Source organism: Sardina pilchardus, chromosome 8, assembly GCF_963854185.1.
Source record: "Sardina pilchardus chromosome 8, fSarPil1.1, whole genome shotgun sequence".
NCBI lineage: Eukaryota > Metazoa > Chordata > Actinopteri > Clupeiformes > Clupeidae > Sardina > Sardina pilchardus.
Window position 1 is genome coordinate 20,968,894 of NC_085001.1, and position 20,486 is coordinate 20,989,379.

General features: G+C 42.8%; 2 protein-coding genes across 8 annotated transcripts in view; both read right to left on the reverse strand.

Annotated features, from left to right (window-relative positions):
* adgrd1 (adhesion G protein-coupled receptor D1) overlaps nucleotides 1-3,700 on the reverse strand; it is a 58,660-nt gene extending 54,960 nt beyond the window's left edge. For 3 of the 7 annotated variants that reach the window (XM_062544047.1, XM_062544046.1, XM_062544045.1), the window contains exons 1-4: nucleotides 3,270-3,700; nucleotides 3,110-3,146; nucleotides 2,176-2,292; nucleotides 615-713 (exon numbers count right to left, since the gene is read on the reverse strand). In XM_062544047.1, coding sequence (XP_062400031.1) covers nucleotides 615-713; nucleotides 2,176-2,292; nucleotides 3,110-3,146; nucleotides 3,270-3,323 — 307 coding nt within the window. In that variant the 5' untranslated portion in view covers nucleotides 3,324-3,700. The remainder of the gene's footprint in view (nucleotides 1-614; nucleotides 714-2,175; nucleotides 2,293-3,109; nucleotides 3,147-3,269) is intronic. The other 4 variants (XM_062544052.1, XM_062544051.1, XM_062544048.1 and 1 more) reach the window with 3 other exon arrangements.
* Nucleotides 3,701-4,272: 572 nt separating this feature from the next.
* The window catches only part of LOC134088964 (RIMS-binding protein 2-like), a 37,758-nt gene continuing 21,544 nt past the window's right edge, over nucleotides 4,273-20,486 (reverse strand). The window contains exons 14-20 of the mRNA XM_062543195.1: nucleotides 17,191-17,296; nucleotides 13,821-13,987; nucleotides 13,199-13,367; nucleotides 11,987-12,090; nucleotides 10,591-10,662; nucleotides 9,928-10,062; nucleotides 4,273-6,812 (exon numbers count right to left, since the gene is read on the reverse strand). Of these exons, the coding sequence (XP_062399179.1) occupies nucleotides 6,624-6,812; nucleotides 9,928-10,062; nucleotides 10,591-10,662; nucleotides 11,987-12,090; nucleotides 13,199-13,367; nucleotides 13,821-13,987; nucleotides 17,191-17,296 (942 nt within the window). The 3' untranslated portion in view covers nucleotides 4,273-6,623. The remainder of the gene's footprint in view (nucleotides 6,813-9,927; nucleotides 10,063-10,590; nucleotides 10,663-11,986; nucleotides 12,091-13,198; nucleotides 13,368-13,820; nucleotides 13,988-17,190; nucleotides 17,297-20,486) is intronic.

Sequence of the window (20,486 nt, forward strand, 5' to 3'; positions counted from 1 at the left end):
ATGTAATTCAACATACTGTAGCCTATAAGGGACATAAGCATCTCTGCTTATACAGTATGACAATTGCCATAAATGACTTTGTCAATGGGCCTGAGCAGCATACAGGTACCATACTGTACATAGGGCAGATACATTGGTAAAACTAACCAGGTTTGTATGGGCTACTGTGTGGGCTGTATATTATCTTCTATGGATAGGAACTGTTGCACTTCTCAACACCTGTCTAAGCAAATATCATAACCTGATAATTTTGTAATGATCATTCCTGGTTCTTGTATGTAAAGATGCATGGAGAAATCTTGTTGAAAAATAAATCATGCTTCAAGATGATTCCGTGAAAAGGAAATCAACTAGCACAAAAGTATCAACACAGCAACGCAAATACTTGGCGTTATTTTGAAATGGTCATTGTGCCTTGGTGCAAATCCTGAAGCATTTCAGCATTCCATCAACAAAAGAAACACACTGCAGCAAATCATACTTGAAATCATGTAAGACTGTTTTGCCTCCTCTCCCCCCCAAAGGTAAATAGAACAGAGCAGAGAGAATTGGATTTGGACCCTGAAGCACATTTCAACTAGGTGAATCAGGAAAGAGTTTTTCTTTGTCCTCACCTACTGTTGCAGAAATGTTAGTGTAGGCAGAATCATTGGCATACACAGAGGAAGAGTTATGAGAAGTGGACAGCACAGTGTGGTTGTGGATTCTGAGAGCTGTGATGGAGACATGGAGAAAACACACTCATAAACACATAAACAACACAGACAAACAGACAAACAAATAAACAAGTCATACAAGGAGAGAAACAAATGTGTGATTCACATACAACACTGTACACATACAAAAATATAAGATCAAATGAACTTAGACAGAGAGAAGACAAAGACATGGACCATGGAGACAGATAGACACATTCAGATGGTGGCAGTGATGTTAGATAAGGACAAGAAAGATGGATGTATACAAAAAGATAAATGGATAGATGAGTAGAGAGAGAGAGAGAGAGAGAGAGACAGAGAGGGGGGGGGGGTGCATGAGTGGATTCTTTGAAAGGGCAACAGCGGCAAAGTATACTCTCACCAATCGTCACTTCACAACACATAACATGTCCATCAGCTGATTCTTCTCCAAGACAGGACAACATCTGAACCGCTGTGACCATGGCCAAACGGTTCTTCTCACACCACAAGTTAAATGTAACTTGCTTTCAACAACCGCCTGATTGATTTAGTGGAACATCAAACTGATCGAGACGAGAGAAAAAAGCTCTCTTTTAAAAAGAAATGTGGATTTGGCAGTGTCTGTGTTCCACGTGGGGAAGCACAGAGGCCACCACAGATGTGCAAACTCCAACCAAAACCCCGTGGATTCCTCAAAGTCTCTTGCTCTGGTGTGCATTAGAGAGCACGAGGCCTGGCTCAGGGGACCGCGAATTAGAAACAATAAAAAAAAAAACATGGAGGCTCACTCACGGAAGACTGAATCTACACATTGATGATTGGAAATCATTAAATGTGACCAGAATGTCCAAAGAACTCAAGCCATACAGAGTTGTGAACAAATTCCAGGGTTCTTCCTACAGAACGTTCTGGTTGCCAAGAAAGGCCCAAAACAAAATAATCCTCTAATTTGCTGCAGTATGTGGAAAAGGAATTTTAAACACTAGCTCATACTCCAGAGGCTGCAGGAAATCCCTTGCTCATTTAATTACAGGTGGCGCTTCCTCAAATTATCAATAACTTTATTTACAACATTGAGGCTCTATCAGAAAGTTGAATTGGAAATCAGAAAGTTCAATCAAGTCTGATCCCAGCAAACAGCTGCACCACCAGAGAAGAACCCGCCATGCCCTACAACGACGTTACTGGGGAAGAATGCATAACAGCTGTCAGTGCATGCAGATATCAGAGAGATTGAAGCGGAGTGGAGGGGGAGGGTTGCTTGGCTTCCACTCCATTCTTTATCTTAGTCTGTGTTTATCCAGACAGCGGGGAAATAGACCGACAAGAGAGAGATGGAAGAAGACTCATAGTCAAAGATCAAGTGTTTTTTTTCTGAGAATGCAAAGGAAAAAAGGAGAGAAATGAGAAAGCGAGAGATCCAGAGACGGAGAGCAAAATGGGTGAGTTCGCGTCTGAATGTTCTATACTGCTGCGTGAAGCGTAGCGCACATACTTATATTACTCCCATTAATATGACCTGATCTGTTCCCATTTCTGTCCCACAGCTCCGGGATCCCGTCCATCGCATCCAGAGGCCAGTAGTGAGAGGCGGTGGCCAGCACCTGGAGGCCTGGAGGGGGAGGAGTGTGCCACAGTCAGTCCAGATTGGAACAGAGATTGGGTACGGGGAGTAGTAATGTGGCGCTATCCCCACGCAACTTCTACAGCGAAATGTTGGCCCTGGCCTGGTCCTCGCCTGTGTGGCGATCACCGTGGGCTTCTAAAGCACCCACTGCTGATGACATTTGTTCTTACATTTCCGATTACCAATCCACGGTGTGTTCACAGTCCTGCTCAGAGAGGCGCTTCAGCTGAAAGATCTGAGGAAGCCACGTGTTTTTCGTGCGAACAATTTTCTTTACAATCCAATGTTGTTTTTCTATCAATTCACTTAAACACACAATTGGGAATTTTGCAGCATAGGCTTTTATCATATTTCATGTGCCTACTATGTATATAACCCAACAGCCAACTTCATCTGATATGTAATCAAATAATGAATATGGGAGTGTTTTTTCTTCATTTATTTGGTCGCATATTGTTTTGCCTTCAAACCCTTGAACGAATGTCACCAGTCTGAACAGACACACCTTAAACGTTTATGAGAGGTCTGTGGTCACAATAATATTTGTCATGGCAAAATTAGTAACTTGCTTCTGCTGCTAAACGATATATCAGGAGTCACTTTAAATCACACACTCAATTGGCAATAGTTTCATAATCCGCTTTGTATTCTCATATGTTGACCAGACTTTGAATTTAACCTATAGAAGTAATTAGGCTAATTTAATAATGATCAAAAATAAACTTTGTAATTGAGTTCTCAAGTAACACTTAAGATGACATAAAAAGCAAGCCGCCAGTTTGTTAATGAAGACAGCTTTTACCTGGATGCTTGGACGGTGCCACTGCGTCACCACGGACCTGTATATTTAAAAGAGCAAAGTAGTACACGACCGACTAATAAAGACTGAAACATATTAGAACATATATCATAAAGCAAACTAATATGATTGATCAAAGACCGAGTGTCATGCACTTCTTTACCTGTAAAACGCTCATAAACGTGGTGACAGGAAGAACTTGGTACAGCAGGTCCATAGTTTTTTTTTTTTTTTTAAGTTAAAATGCCCGAAGTTGTCATTAAATACGTAAAAGTGAAATAACATGCGCCCCGCAGCCTAGGGCATTGTCCAAAGAAGTCGATACAATTCCCAGGTAGTTATGCCAGCAACTAAGTCTAAAAGAAACGTATGTTCAACTCAAAAGTAGAGCAGTTCACTTCCACAAACTAAGATTTATTTAGGAACGGACTAAATGTAAAATTCGTATACCAGCGAGCGTTTCCAAGGCAGTAATCCGTTTCTATCTTGCGTCGACGTTTATTATCCACGCATTTGAGACACTGGTGAGAGCTGAACGCTAAGTGGGTTTGACTGATGATGCGCTACCAGTGGCCTGCGCTCCGCTCCTCATACTGTCGTGGTCAGGAAAGTTCTCTGCCTCCCGCCTCCTGCACTGGTGCGCAAATGGGCCGTTCTGACGGACAGACGTGGGAAATCACATGTGAAGTCATCATGTAGAGGGACTGAGACATAGTAAGGTGGGGCCCTTACAACGGTACACTTTGTGTTGTTTACGTTTTCATGACGAAATATTTTGTTTCATCTGGTACTTTCAGACAACTTCTTGTGTTACCGGCGCATCATAGTCATATGTCTTGTCTTTGTCATTAAATTTCGTGAACAAATAATTGAACATTTGTATTATGTTACATTTCGAATGAGATTATTATGTATATATACAGTATATATTTTATAGCTATACGCCTTAAGCACTGATTTGCATGAGAACAACTTTGGTGTTACGGTTCGTAAGTTTCATAATGTACAGTACATTCTATTTGAGGCCATCTTGTGGCAAATCGTTGTACCTACAACCTCGAACGTCTCCAACGCTGATGTATAAAGTCAAGACAAACAATGAAATCCCTTTTACATCTGGGGCAGCCAGACACATGTTGTGGTACACAATAAAACGACGACACAAATTGTTTAATTGTTTTTTTGTTTTTTTTTTACAAAATATCAAATTTATTCTGTTACAAAATTTTGCACATGCACACCCACACAATATTTTATAACCATCAATATAGGCTGATATCTGTTTTCATAAAGCTAGCACACAACTGCAGACTTTAAAACATTATGGTTTGAAGACACCATGGGGAAAAGCTTGCACATTTTGATTATAAATTTTAATGTACAAAAAAGGCAGTTTGAAAATCAAGTATAAACATTTAAAAAGAATTTACAAATGGACAAAGTACAAAAAGAGCAACAGTCACTCAAACAATACATAGAAGCGATAATGGTTATAACTTATAATGGTTCTGTAAGTCGCAAAAAAAGTAGCTATTCCAGTGACTCTGAATACCTAATATTTTGGCTGAAAATTGTACAAGTTATACAGAATGTCATTTTAATACATTCCTTTTTGGCAGTCTCGGTTCAAATCTCTTAAAGTCTAAGGACAACTGTCATTCATAAAATAAGCATCACTTTCCTACAAGCTGATGAGACTATGGTATGGCAGGTAGAAATTAATACGGGTAAATGACTTGAGGGAGCATGGACTGGCATGAACGAAGCTTCCGGATGCAAGGAAGGGGATGAAAGGGTCATATCACACACACACACACACACACACACACACACACTGAATGTAGGCTTGCGGAGCCAACATACCACCTGTCACAGGGCTGTCACTACAGGGTTTGGTCCGATCATTCATACCACTGATCTAAGTCTCAGATGGAAGGGTAGAAGGAGCAAAAAGACATTGCATTACGTAAACTAAACAAACACCACCAGGCCTGCGATGATACAGCTTTATAAAAATATGAGTTATACTGGCAGGTGCCAATGCAGAGTGTTAGTCTGTGCATATAGGCAGCCAAACCAGAATAAGGCCCATGGAACGACAGAGTTGTTTTGTGCTGAGCAGGTTTGGGCATAAAGGGTGGGAAATTCAGATGTCCCATCACATCCACCAAAAAGCACATGACAAGCGTGGGGATGCAGTAAGCAGCACATCACTGTATCACGTGACGGTAAAACACACTTTTTTTTCTCTCTCACTGTTTGTTTGTTTCCAGAGAGAATGCAATGAGACATGAATGCACACCACACATCCAAACAAACAAACAAACAAACTAACCTTTTGCACCACAGACCAGACTGAATAAAAGTTCAAATCATTGTGCAATTATAAGGCAAATACATGGAGGCAGAGTCACACTAGGCAATTCATGACCATCCAACGCTGCTCACCTAGCCTCGCTCGGCAGGGTTTGGCAGACGTCTTTCCCTTTTTATTTTTTTCAAAAAAAATAAAAGCAAAAAAGGAAGCCTCAAATTCTAGTAACCCCAAAACCCTGTTCCTGTTCTGTGCTAGGGCATTTATTGTGCTATTCATATCTCTTTTTTTAGGCAGACAGTGATTTTTTTTTTAGCCTTCATGTATATTTAAAGTAGACCGCAACCTTGATCTGTGCAGAACTTAACCATGTAATGACCGGAGCAGAACTATAAAGTGTGTAGAAATCTTTTTTGTTCCATAGTATCCATCCAAGCACTGGGTAGATTGGTAGTTGGCTGTAAACACTGTACGTGGTGTACTGTGGTCTAACCAGGCATGGACAGACAATCTGCAGCCTGACTCTAGGAGGCTTGAGGGCTGAGTGTAGGTGTAGTTCTTGGAGGTACTGTATGCCATTATTCAACACCTTCGGAGAGCAACGGACTGTACATTCATGACCTGAGAGAGCGAGAGAAGGCTCTCCTCAATCCCGACCTTGCGTCTCTGTGCTTGACAACGAACGTATACAACACGCACAAGTCTTCCCTGCCGTAATCACTATGCGTAAACCTTCTCATAATCCCTGAATCTCAATGTCCTCTGTATAAAATAAATGATACCGTTGCTGCCTTAATAATAATAATAATAATAATCATAATCATAATAATCATAATAATAAAACAACAGGAGAGTGACACACTTCTCCAGATAATCTCAGAACTCAACAGATCCCGTGAAACATCCAAGTGTTGACGACATTCCTCTACTTGCTTCATATTCTAATCCACCCTATCTCTTAGCATAAGACTGCAAGTGGAGCAACAACAGAAGACATCATTTCCCACATTTGAGCACCTAGCAGTGATAGAACTTATGTTTTCTTTTTTGCTTCTCATCTTTTAGTTGGGGTGTTTTCGTGTGTTGTCATTACACGCCGTTGCCTTTGTTGGGAGAGGAATGGAGTAGTAGTAGTGGTGGTAGTAGTAGTAGTAGTAGTAGTAGTAGAAGTAGCAGTAGCAAGTGAGGGAGAGTTTAGGGAGATTACTTTACAGCTCCAAGCTTTTTCAAGAGTTTCTTCCCTTTGGAGAGCAGTCCCTTTGTCTTTGTGTCGGTGCGCGCCGCCCTCGAGGGGCTGCCGGAGCCCAGGGAGGCAGCACCGGAGCCCAGGTCGCGAGGGCGCACGGGTGGGGTTGCTGCTCTTCTGGGTGGACCCGATTTGTCCAGCGGGACCTAATGGGAGACCCGTAGGGGACAGTTCAGGTGGAGGGGAATTAGCAAAAATGTCTTTCTTTTTTTTTTTTTTTTTTGTTCCTCTCCTTCTTTCCTACCTTCCCTCCTTTCTTCTTTCCTTTCAATTTTTTTCTGTTTGAACTGTAACCTCCTCTTGCACTTCCGCCTTGTTTTTGTCTCTCAACAAACTTTCACTTCAAAATGAATCTCAACCCCTCTAAATTGGTCTTAGCAACTTTTCTGTCCCAATACAGCCACTATATATGTACTATGCTGGGTTTATAAACACAGTATTATACACGTGGCTATTTCCCTGGAGAATTATGTGGATCACAGTTAGAGATTGGGGCCTTATTGAAGGAAACTGTCTTTCTGCCCTTAGCAATTCCATACGAATCTTTCCCAAAACTGGCTTCGGTTGCTTAATTAACCTGACCATTTATGTATTCTTGGGGAGACAGCCGCAGGTCTGGTCCCAAATCTGCATTCATTTATCCATATTCACTATTTCAGCTACATGGAATGGCTACTGAAATAAGGGAGATGTATCAACAACTATCTTTCACACACAAAAAAAATAAAGAAATCTGATATTAAGTACTTGTTCTTTTGAGGGACATTGAAGATGACACACAGTTTCCCTTAGAAAGTGGAGGCAGTCATACACATGTGGGGAACAGGAAAAAACATTTATCGTCTAAAGTATTCTTCCATTGTACTCATGAGCTAAAAGGCTTTTTCCATTGCACTTCAGAGAGGAATTCTCCAACTTGAAGGCCATTAACATGAGAGTGTGTTTAAGACTGTAATAACAGAATGGTCAAAATGAAATTGGTTGAGGTCTGGCATGCCCAGAGCTATTATTTACCAAATTTACAAACTATAGAATAGAGTTTGACTTACCAGCAAATTATGACATGTACCGTACAGTACATGACCTAACATTGTGGTTAGGTTGGCCCAATTGAACAGTTTTGTGACAACGTTTCGTTAGAAATGAACAAAGATTTACATTGAACGTGTCAGGTTGTAATGCAAAAAAAAATAATCTCATGTTAATTGACTAAGACGTTCCTTTTAGGAACCCGTGCCACTCTCTACGTAGGGATAAAAGGAGAATGTCACTAACGACCACTACATCTAAACTACCCATTCTGTAGATGAGAAAGAAAAAGTGCACCCCACATACTCAAGTTTAACTTCAGCATCAAACTACTTGCTGGACAAATCTTTTTTGTCTAGTACAAATTTTCGAATCAAGACTTTTTCATTATTCTTTAGTTGTTTACTTTCATAGCAGCATGTCAAGGTGCACTACTTCAACCGGAGAGAGGTGGGCGGAGGGGGTGGTGGGGGGAAGGAAAAATGGAGAATTTCAGTCCGAGTGCCAATAGCTTCTCATCTAATTGACTACACACAGTTGTTAGGGATAGTGGGTGGGTAAACTCTGAACCTTAGATGTGCAACTATGGCCTTGAAGCTTCTCATGAGTCACAGTAAAGGGTATTACTGGTTATGAAAGACGGACATTAGAATGTACAACACCCAAAAGAAACAACGGAAGATACCATGCCTCTTGTCTAATGCACTGGCCAGGGTGACCAAATGTACGCTATCAAGCCCCAGTTGAAATCTCAAGATCAAATCAAGTATGTCTATAGGTGCATGAGAAAATGGCATATACTGTATGTGTGAGTTTAACAAGCTAAATAAGTTTAGAGGCGTTGTGTGTGTGTCTATGTGTGTGTTGTGTGTTGTGTGTTTATGTGTGTGTGTGTGTGTGTGTGTGTGTGTGTGTGTGTGTGTGTGTGTGTGTGTGTGTGTGTGTGTGTCTGTGTGTGTGTGTGTGTGTGTGTGTCTGTGTGTCTGTGTGTGTGTCTGTGTGTGTGTACTGTAAGTTGTGTGTGTGTTGCTGCATACCAGGAGCTAAAGGGGACCCATGTCATCTGCATTAGACGAGGAGAGCGTAACAGTGGTATCCTCGGTTGTTCACTTACGTGACGGCCACTGAGCCTTTACGGAGTGAAATGAACACTCTTCTTCTGTGTTGGCCGAGCGGGTGAGAAAAAGAAATACAAAATAATAAATAATGCAGTGATGGCATTTTCAACAGTTTGCACAATGAAATATGATAAGAGAACCAAACAGTCGCAGAGAAAACCAAATACAAGATCTCGGCTGACTCCTGTTGATAAGGGTAGAACATTAATTCGCAACCGCATTTTTTGTTTGTTTGTTTGTTTTTTCCACACACAGTTATAGTTACATTACTATTACATCTATGAATATAATTTTTCTTCTGATCAGTTCTTTCTAATAGAGACTTTCTTTGAACTGAATAATTGACAATGCTACCAGTATACAAAAAAAAACATTGCTCTCAGAAACATATACAAAAGATCATATATATTTTATATATTACTAGACTCAAATTGGTGCAGTGTAAAAAAGGAAAACAAAAACTCAAGCATTTCTTTCTTTTTTTAAAATCATGGACATGCAGGACTACAGTCTAGTTGTTTTTCATCTTCCAATACATCAAAACTATTATCTTCTATTATAAACTGCGTTTTTTGAACAAACAAGACCATATCCATAAAGCATTTAAGACAATGCTCAGTGTCTCTGCTGGGGTTAAAAAATACAATGTTGAAGTTAGTGCTTTCTCTGTATATCTTCACACATGACACAAAGATGCCTGGCGGACAGCTGGGGGAAGATAACTTCACCAGATCCTCTTCGCTCCAAATTCTTTATGAATCTTTTACATAACAAATCCCCATGTTTGGTGCCCTCAATCCACCACCTCTACATATTAACATTAATACTGAGATGGTCCACAGTCAAGAGTTTGGGAAGGTCAACGATAGACATGTCTGTGTCATTGGCCTTTTTTTTTTCTGCGTCACTTCCAAAACAAACCCTTTTATAATCAAGTGGCTGGTCACACGACAGAAACACAGAGGGCGAGATTTTAAAAAACACGAAAAAATACAAATACAGAGGAGAGGAGGAGGCATAAAAAGAAGTGGATAAAAAGGAGAGATAGAGCGATAAAGAAGATACAAAGAGTAGATGGATGACAGGAGGGCTAGCACTGCTTAAGATGATGTACCCTTTTGGTCTTTGTCCTTGATGGGTGATCCTGGGGGTAGCGAGATGGAGTGTCTGTCAGATAGACCTCTACATCCTCAGGCACTTCTTCCAGAAAGTTGGAGGGGACCAGGCCTTTATGTCCGTTCAGTTCGCCCTGTGAGGTAGATTATGAGAGAAGGGTTTACAGTACAAAAATCATGTCACGCCACTGTGCCAACTAGGTTTTTTTCATCAATTACTTATTGCATATGGTTGCCATTTTGAAGATATCCATATAGGACAATGGTAGTATAGTGGTTAAGGGGCTAGGCTAGCATGCAGTATCCACTAAAGTTGTGGGTTTGATTTCCTGGCTGTCACCGTTGGGTCCTTGAGCAAGGCACTTTAACCTAAGTTGCTCCAGGGAGACTAGCCCTTGTAATAATTCACATAATATGTTGCCTGGTATAAAACTGAATAAATATCTTACCAATATATATATATATATAAAAAAAAAAGCGTATCAATACATACATTGTACAAATGTTATGTAAAAAATGTAATCTAATCGTTTAATATCTGGTTTACGGTCCCCACATTATGACAAGCCTGTTATCATTCTGTTATCAGTGTTTTAGCTGAGGGTGCTGACATCTTGGCATTGTATTTTAATGTGCTACTTAAATTTTTGATTGATACTTACATAGTAAAAACCATCCTCATCAATCTCCCCAAACACAGTGATTACGTCACCAGCACAGAAAGTCAGCTCAGCCTGGGGAGATGAAAAACATCTCTTAATGTCAAATAGGTAAGCCATCTGGAAAAAAACACACATCTGAGGAGGTTGAGGTTTACATAAACAAATGAAACAAAACAAAAACAAAATGTTGAAATCCTACATACACTTGAAATGATTTGGTGTGTTCTGACTAAACTGTGACTAAAAGTCAATTCAAGCAGGAGCCACACAGAAATATAACTGTATTATTAACACGTCAAATATAATCAGACCCCACCCTTTTTTGAAGGATCCCCAAACACAGAGAACATTCGTGAAACCACTCAACACACAATCTACAGAGGAGGTAAGGCACCACCCAGAAAAAAAACGACCGAGGGTTGAGTTCACAAGCATAGTTGTTTGTGCAACCCTTACCTCCTCTGCACTACAGCCAACAACAGCAACAAACAAGGGGAACACACGTGTTGCAAATTCTTCACCTCCATTATTCCCAACTGCCCTGAGTGAACACGGATGTTTTGGTTGCTTGAAGCCACTGACCATAGGGCCTTAGACAAATGCCACATAATACCACAAGTCACTTGTACAAACCATGCGTTATAATTCTACTTGGTTATGAAATCTCCTGTAATACAGTACATGTGAGGTTAGCAGGATAGCAGCTGCTCTCTCACACTCTATTATTGATTAGTGTCTTTAATGTTATAGGGTTATCATGAGTCATTATAATTACTTATGTAGCATTCCTAAAGGCCTTATGACTGGCTTCATAGAGCAATCCAGGCAAACCATTTTTCTTATATACTTCCATGCTCAAGGACAACAACAAGGAGTGCAAAGGGTGCACTAACTGACAAAAAGGGGTTGAGTGTCTGGGGTAGGGAATAGGGTGTCATTTGGGACACGTCCTCACAGTAGAGCTCCTTCTCACTCACCTCCTCACTCAGCCTGGTGCCCCCATAGTGGGTCTGAGACAGTGCCAACGTAAAGGATGAAAGTGAGTGACAACGAGGAGCATGGCACACTGACATAGACACACGCACACACTTTCCTATATGTAGTAAGAACTGTGTGAAATAAACCTGATAAACAAGGCATGGGCATCTATGGGCGGTAGGCCTATGGTGGTAGTAGAGTGTGTTGAGTGTGGTATGGTCCAGTACAGTGGATGATAAATTACAAGCCCGATGCCATTCAGCCTGCAGCCTGTTTTGGCAGAGCCTACTGTAGGGGAGCCAGATAAAAAGCTAAAACAGGCTGGAAGCCATGAGAACCGATATGAAACTTTAAGACTGGACTTTGGGAATGTGAGTGTGGAAATGTGCTGTGCTGTGCAGTGTGGAGTGATCTTTACCTCCACATCAACGTTCGGAGAGCTCTCTCTGGGGTCGTAGTCGTACAGCGCCACCATCCTGCGGGTGGAGACAGGATGCTGCCGTCCACTGCGTCTGTTCCTCTCTGACGCACAAGAAGCAAACCAGAGGGGGTTGGAGTAGGAGGAGTGTCAGACAAAAGGAAACTGTTATTATCATCCAAAGTTATATGTTAATTGCATTCTAACATCTGGATCTGTGACAGGCTGAGCTCTGCAAATTATACAGAACGTGGCACATAGATTGCACAGCACAACATAATTAATGGTAAATACTCATACAAAACACACTGATTCGGAAAATCATTTGCTTGTATGTCAGTATCTCATCCACAGTGTTTTATTATTATTGCCGTATACCGGGTGTTGGAAATGCATCGCTAACAGTTTGAGCAAGGTTCAGGTATAAGACCTGCATCTTGCACTTGTACTTGGTTTTGCTTCTGACCAGGCAAATCATGCTAAACGTCCTCTGTCAATTGATTCCAGAATTGGTAACGTGGGGAAACTATTGTGTCTTACGTCAGTAAGAAAAGAGGAAAGAGAGTAAGCGGAAAAGAAAGAAAGAAAATCAACGAGTGCATGGGGCTAACTCGTGAAGGAGGGAGGGAGGAAATGGGGGAAAGAACAGACCTCTTTTGGATTTTCGGGACCTGCGGTTTATTGAGCGGCCATCTTTGAAGCGGTTGCAGTTGACTTTACAGGCAGGGAGTGGAAGAAAGAGAGAGGAAATGAGAGAGGGAGAGGGAAGAGGTAAAGCACAGGTGTCATTCACTTGCAGAGGAGACTCAAAAAAAGGCTGAGGAGCATCCACACTCACACGCTCACTGCTAAACAAAGATCTGGGCAGAGGAGATGCCGCATTCAAAACATTTATCAGGGATAATGAACAGAACAGTGAGAGCAAAGGGGGCAAGGATATAAAGAATAGCAACAGAGAGAAGGAGCGCGGTGTGTAGAGAAACTACCTCACAGCAGACAAAGGGACAGTAAGAAAGAGGATGATCAAAGAGAGGAATAAGAGGAAGAAAAGAAAGAAGAAGGGAGCAGGTCTCTGCTGCAGAGGAGAGAGGTAGCAGCTGGGAGCAGAAAAGCCAGCCATGGAGACACCTCAGAGAGAACAGGAAAGTGGAGAGAGGGAGTACATGCATCGCTTGCGGGAAGATACACAGTGGAGTGTTCGGGCTGGCGCACCTATCTTCTCCACCGGAGTGTTGAGGGGCAGGAATCCCTGCTTGAGGAGCTGGTCCATCATCTCGTCGTCCTCTGTCTGAATCTCGGACACCATGTTGCATGGGATGAGTCCCCGGCGACCGCCGATCTCGGCTCGGTAGAACCCATCTGTGTCCTTGTCGCCGTACACCTGCATCATGACACAGGGCATAAGTTCAGTAGTCAGGCGCACAGTGTAAATATCATTATACACTGCCGGGCAACAATGCAAAAAACAATGGCACGGTGTAGCATACAGAAGCATGACAGAGAGATTGTAGAGGACCCCCTATCGCTGATGACGAAAAGCAAAGGTTCATTCATCGGCTTAAGTTCCAACCACATACACAAGAGCCAAACCTCAATCACAATACGGAGGTACTTCTACGGAAATAATTATGGAGTAATTAAGACACTGGGAGCATACAGAGAACCGCCATGTTCATACTCTTGTTCAATGTACATACATAAGAAAGACATTTTATAAACTCTTACATATAATTCATATTCAAAGCTAGGAGTCATGAGGAGTTTATAAACACTAAAATGCGGTCATGAAATGAGAATATAAAATATAAATATAGGAATATAAAAATGCCAATACCTTAATGATCTGGCCTTCCTTAAAGGGCAGCTCCTCAACTCCAGCATCGGGGTTTGGGGACATGGAGAGTGGATCGTAATCGAACAGGGCAACAAATATTCGAGTGAGGTCTTCTGGCTCAGATTCATAGTACTCTGGTGAGCGGCGAACACGTCCACCATAACCATCTGAAATGAAAGAGAGACCAAGCTACTGCTGCTCTAAGATCCAAAATGGCTGGGGTTTACAGTGTCAGTTGGCCCTACTTCTGTCACCTAGGGCTATGAACATGCCCCCCCCAACAAGTGCCAGCGGATCACATAAATACATAAACTCCATAAACTGGACAAAACTGGACTAGTATTACAAATAATAAGGGGATTCAAGACTTCCGATACAAGATGTAAAAAAAATATCCGGTATGTAGAACGTACATGTATACAAAATACAAATATTTTTCATGAAAACGAGCTCAGCCCTTTTTGATAACATTTATGCAAGGGATATATTGCTAACACATTCACAGAGTTAGAGACACAACACACAGTACACACAACATACTTTACACACCAGTGGCCGTATTTTCCATACTACGTTATGCCAGTTGAATATTAGTAATATTAGAATATTAGTCATCTCATCTCAATGCTCCAAACCCCCTCATTGTTACCCCATATCATTGGAGCTTTTTCTTGTTTGAAAAACAGGATTTTCATTAAATGCTTCAAACTTCCGAAACTTGCATGTTAAATAAAAAAATCTCTCTAATCAATCTAATCTAACATGACACAGCCTTTAATTACTAAGTGTTTGATTGACAGATTGATTAATTGTGACAATCATGCTAGCCAACCAGTGAATGATTACTGTCTTGGTCTGCTGGCCAGCAAAATGACTAGAAATGATAAATGGATTTAGATATGTTAAAAAAATCCTTGATTTTAATGCCAGGGCCTTTCAAAAACTGCAGGGAAAGACCAATTATTCAGTGTGTTACTTGAGTGTATGAGTATGCACCTTGCAGTCTGGAAAATACAGTTCATCTGACTCACCACTAGGGGGGTTCAATAACTTGTCCGACTGAGCAACTAATTGAGGATAGGAGTTCACCAGCCATGCACAAGACAAAGGGGGAAAATGTGTACATTGCTGTTTTACTGAAACCATTTCAACGAGCCTCAGCGAGCACACATGCATGCTTTGATGCAGCATACTAGAGCACACTGCCGTAAAGCCCATATAATAATGCATGTTTATGTTTAGTAATAAGCCAATGTTGAGACGCAAAAACAAAATGGCATAATGCAAAGGATTTTGATGTTGCACCTGCAAACCTCAAACCTTGCATCAGCCACTGTGTAAATCATACTCTTTTGCAATCAAGAGCCATTTGTATTGAGTTGGGAGGGCTTTAAAACAGAGTGCTGAGACAGAAAGTGTTTGTTTGTGGCAAAGTGGTACATTTGTATGAAGATTAAATATCTAAGATCACATGCTTTTTATCCAGATCAAATGTCACTCACACTCAGAAATACAGACAACCATCATGGTGTCACAATGCAAAAGTTAATTACGCTAAGAACTCACAGCAGCACCCTAACATGTAGCGGTAGAAACAAACGGTGAACAGCTGTCTGCAGAATGGATGTGATGCTTACTTGAAGTGAATCCAATTGCACTCAACAGCGATTTGAGCCAGAGCCATTCCACACACAGTCTTTGATGCACACACACACCTTATTGTCTAAACGCAACTATACATGCAGTGCAGTTTGATGCCGGAAAATGAGCATATAAAATCTCACTGCCGAAGATCGGATAATAAAGTAAATTCATTCATAAAATTCCGGCACGCAAAATTCATGCAACGTAAAGTTCTGTGCCAACATAATATCTGGACACAGATATGAAGTTTGAAGAGATCTTATTTATGTGTTAATCATACCTGCTACGATAGGATTCTCTATCCTCACTGAAATTCCCTTTTATCAGAGCACTAATGAGGAAAGACTGCGTTCATGCACTTGCTTAACCAAACAGCAGAGTGGACAAACGTTCATGCAGAACAAGCCAGAGGAGCAGCAGTAGGGATGGAGTGTTTGTAAGGGAATACATATCGAGGAAGGGGGGGGGGGGGGAATGGGCAAGAGAGGAGGGTGGGAGGAGGAGGACGGGGGTAGTTTACAGGCACAGGGGCAGTCTCTTGGGTTTGGGGCGACACAAAGGCACACGGGGAGGGAGAAAGGGCAGCACTCATCCATCACTAAGAGAGCAGGCCACTTTGTCTGCTCTATATATACTGCTACAGTATATCACATCAGGATAGGAAATAACCTACAGCCTGTGTCCAGTAGGTCTGATTTATACTCAGACTATTTTGTAGTTGACAGTTCATGCTATAGTATAGACCTAAAAATGGACAGGTTTTGATCCTGCTATTCTGGCTGAAGAAAAGCAAATAAAGTTGGCAGCAAAAAGAAAAGCATCAACTCTGAACTAATATTAACTGCTACAATCAATCGGTAAAAATCATATGTGCTAAAAATGACATCTTACACCTGCGCTGCCCTTTGGTTTGGTTGGTTTGTTTGTTTGTTTGTTTGTTTGTTTGTGGTTGTTCTCTGAAGGTGTGCCGCACCACATACCATATCGATGGTCTGATCGCTGTGGGGGCCAATTCCTGCGCCGAGCTACACTGCCATAGTAAACATCTTCCTTGACAGGGGAGAGGTTCACCTCACTCCCCTCACTGTTATTCTCCATGGTGATTTCTATGGAAACACCAATCAGAGCATTACTGCCAAAGCCCCTACTCCTGTCAAAACCCCACCCACCTGGCATGGACTTCCTGTGGGTGAAGGATCATGGGATGAGAGTGGGCGGAGTCTGAAGCCACTTGACCTCTCCAGGGTGAAGTTGCTCCTTACTGCCAATCTAGGATCAGTTAGTTTATTTATTCGTTGTCACATTGGTCAAGAGACTCAAAGATTAGACTGATCCTAGAGCACCGTTGCGAGGCAACTTCAACCAACAAGAGCTGAATTGGAGTTTCGGAATGTAAAACAGCAATGCACTGACTATCAGGTGGAAGACCTAATAACAGACACCGACATGTTTTCTTTTCTTCAGTCTGTTATTTGATATTCACAATAAACTTGCTTTGCCCATGCGTCTATCATTTTATCTGTAATACTAATAGTGACACAAAAACATACTGAGTGACAGCAGCTTAAACACATCAATTATCCAGGGAGAGTACACAGTGTGACACAGTACCAGAGAGATATGGGGAAAAGAGGGGAGGGGAGCTAGAAAACACAGCACCAGTGTTTTGTTAGGAGTTGAAAGCAGATTGGTTGGGGGCAGGCAGGGGGGCGATACCCAAACTAACCAATGGAAGGAACCATCATGGGGCGTCTTGGTGAGGGGGCACAGCCATGGGCCGACCTCCTGCCTGTATGATCCAGGCGTGCCATGGATTGGGAGCTTCCTAAAATCTTTAAAAAGGAGAAAGAAAAACATCCCATGTTAAAGATATTCAGATGAGGTAGACTTTTATGAAGGACACAAAAGGTAGGCAAGCAAAAATGTTCGAATTTCTGTGTTGCCCAAAAAAATAAATAAAACAAAGATAAACCATCAAACAGTCAAGGACAGGGACCAAGAAAAAAAAAGAATCAGTTAACACAGCCCCAACAACAACATGGGTAGGGTTTTGGCAGAAACTGAATGTTTAACTAAAGACCATCTCGGTTTTTGTTCTGTTTTTTCTTTTGCAGAGATGAAAAGAGAGAGCGGAAGGAAGAGATAAAGAGGAGGAGGTATTATGCCAACTCTAGACTGCTGTAATCACAGAAACAAGAAACTCAATCCAATGGCCTTTAGGTAAAAAAAAACAAAATGTGTAAACGAATTCTACAGTCAAAACATTTCACTACACATCCTGGGAAAAGAAACAAACAATACACATGAGAGGTAAAATAAAAAGAAATCTACGAAACAAAGAAGACCAAACCAATGAACATGTAGTAACATTCAGTCAACGTCAATCCAAATCAAACAGATCGAGCTGTAAAAAAAGAATAAAATAAACACACATAAATAAAAATAAAAAAACAACAAAGAATATACATTACCAAATGTACAAGGGGAAAATGCAGGATTGACGGGAAAAATAAACACCAAAAAAGATAAATGGTTTTACTGCTCTGAAAATGTGAACTTAAAGCAGCAGATAGATGAGGAGGAGGAGGAGAAGGAGGAGGGTGACAGGTCGTGGGGGAGGGGAGGAGGGTGGGTGTGTGAGTGGGAGCGGGTCGGAGGCTGTAGTCGGTCACACACACCAGAGGCTCGTCCATTCCCCGGCTGAGTCTGGCCACAGAGTGTGCCCTATTATCCCTGTAGTAGCTCCTGCCCACGTCCGTCAGCCGCCCCTCGCTCTGGAAGCGGCGCTGAGGGTGCTGGTGGTAGTGCTGACGGTAATGCGGGTGATCGTAGTAGCCTCCCAGGTCGCCGCCGCCGCCACCGCGCCTGCTCCGCATGTCCATGCTGACGTCCAGGAAGTCGTCCTCCATGCTGCTCTGCCGCGTCAGCGTCCTCTTCCTCCCCGCCGCCAGGGCGCGGCGCTCCACGGGGCCCTCGCAGTGGATCAGACGCACGCCGGGCCCCATGCCCACGCGCATGGGGCTCCCCGCGCCGTACGTGTACACGCCGCGGTACCCCAGCGAGCCCTCCTCCTCGCTGCCGCAGTCTAACCCGCTGTCGGGGCTCTTTGTGGCCTGTCGGGCGCTCATCCAGCCCAGTCCGCCGGGCCCCCGCTCGTCCAGGGAGGAGTAGCGGGGCGAGGAGCGCTGGCGTTGCAGCCGGCGGATGCAATTGCTCGGGGAGAGCCGGTTATGCTGCCGGGAGTCCTGATAGTAGACGCGCGGGCCCCGACTCGGCGTGCCCGGCCGCTGGTCCTCGAAGCGCGTCCGCTGGCCCATGGCCTCCACCACCACGCCGCCGCCCTCCGCCTCGTCCTCCGCCACCTCCGGGATGCTGTGGAGGCGCTTGCTGCGCAGCGATCGCTGCCGCACCACCTCCCGCTGCAGGTCCCAGTTGTCTCGCTCCTCTGGCAGGTCGTGCCGTCGGTAGTAAGCCTGAGCCACGGCCCGGCAGGTGGCAAAGTGTGGTGCAGCGCAGGGATTGATAAGAGTTTAGAGTTTATGATTTCAGTGGGTTTTTTTTTTTGGTTTTGGTTTTTTCGGGTTTTTTCATGTTTTTTGTGTTAGAACAGGCAGGAGACGCAACAAAGTGTGCAAATAAGAACAAAATGGGAAAAGAAAGACAAAAGTAAAGACAGAATTAGTTATCTGCGGCAGTAGCCTGATGCAAAGGCATGCATTGTCATGCCGTGACGGATATGGCATGCTTCAGTCGGGAATCTGTGAAGGGTATCCATGGGAATGTCAAATCACTGCGAGGATGGGAGTTGGAGGAGGAATCAATGTGATGAGACAGACAAACATCCAGTAACAGAAACACAAAAGAAATTGTCCTAGCAACAAAAAAACGAAAAACAAAACAAAACAAAAAAAAAACAAAGGCTCCACAGACATGAAAAAAATGCAGCAACGGGTGAAAAGCCAACATGAGCATGAATGAAACTGAATAGAAAAGAAAAAGAAAAAGGGATAGTAAATAAAGGAATAAAATCTTTATACCTGTGCGGAGGAGGGGTGTGAGTCCAGCATAAACTAAATATGTCAGCCTTATAAAGGTTGAGGTCAGGGGAATTCAAATAATGTAACTGCCCACCTCTGAGCACCTCTGCTCTATCTGTTTCAAATCTACTGCAAAAGACTGGATGCTCTAAACTAAAGCCTTAGCTACCCATACACTTTAATTGTGAAAATGAGACAGTAGTCCTGTAGCTTGTAGACAGAGATGTGCATACTTATTGTAAATAACATAAGACTGTCATCCACAAGTGATAAGCATACAGATTTCATATGCAGTAAGCTATTGTTTTTCAGTCAAGTTCATGCGAAGTTCACCAGTGTGAAGTCATCCCTGCATGGTGTAACTGATCTGAACTACTTTCCAATCATCCGTCTTAGGGAATGTTTTGTGGGCTATACAACCTTATAAGGGCCAACTGCGATAAACTAGTCCTCTTCTCATTCTTCAGCAACCCTCGAGCTCTCGAACTTCGAAGAATGAAGCTCCAACCCGTCAGCAAGTTAAAGCTCACAGAACGCCGGACTAGCAGTTCCCCTTAAAAGCCTCGCAAACGTTTCACCCGTTGAAAGCTATTGCCTTTTTAAAGATCCAGAAGATCTACTGTACTCTACGATAGCAGCAGATTACCGCCGATGCCCTCCTCCATGTGGGCGTGCTATCCCCATCATCACGGATGGGCACAACAGATGTGTTGCATGCCTACATGCGGAGCATGCCCAGAAAGTTCTCGCCAGCCTTCTGCCCCCACACTGTGCTGAGTGAGAGTCCCAGATATTGCACTTCTGCACCTGGTGTCCTGGTGTGCAGTGCACATCCAGGTCGGGTAGCCCAGTCCTCCCCAACTCGCAAGCCATTGCCACTCTCGCTCTCTCCGGTGCATATTGGCTGCTTGTAGCGGAGAATCCTGCCCCTCTTCACCTGCCTCTTGGGTGGCATAACATGGTGTCTCAATAGAACATACTGTAT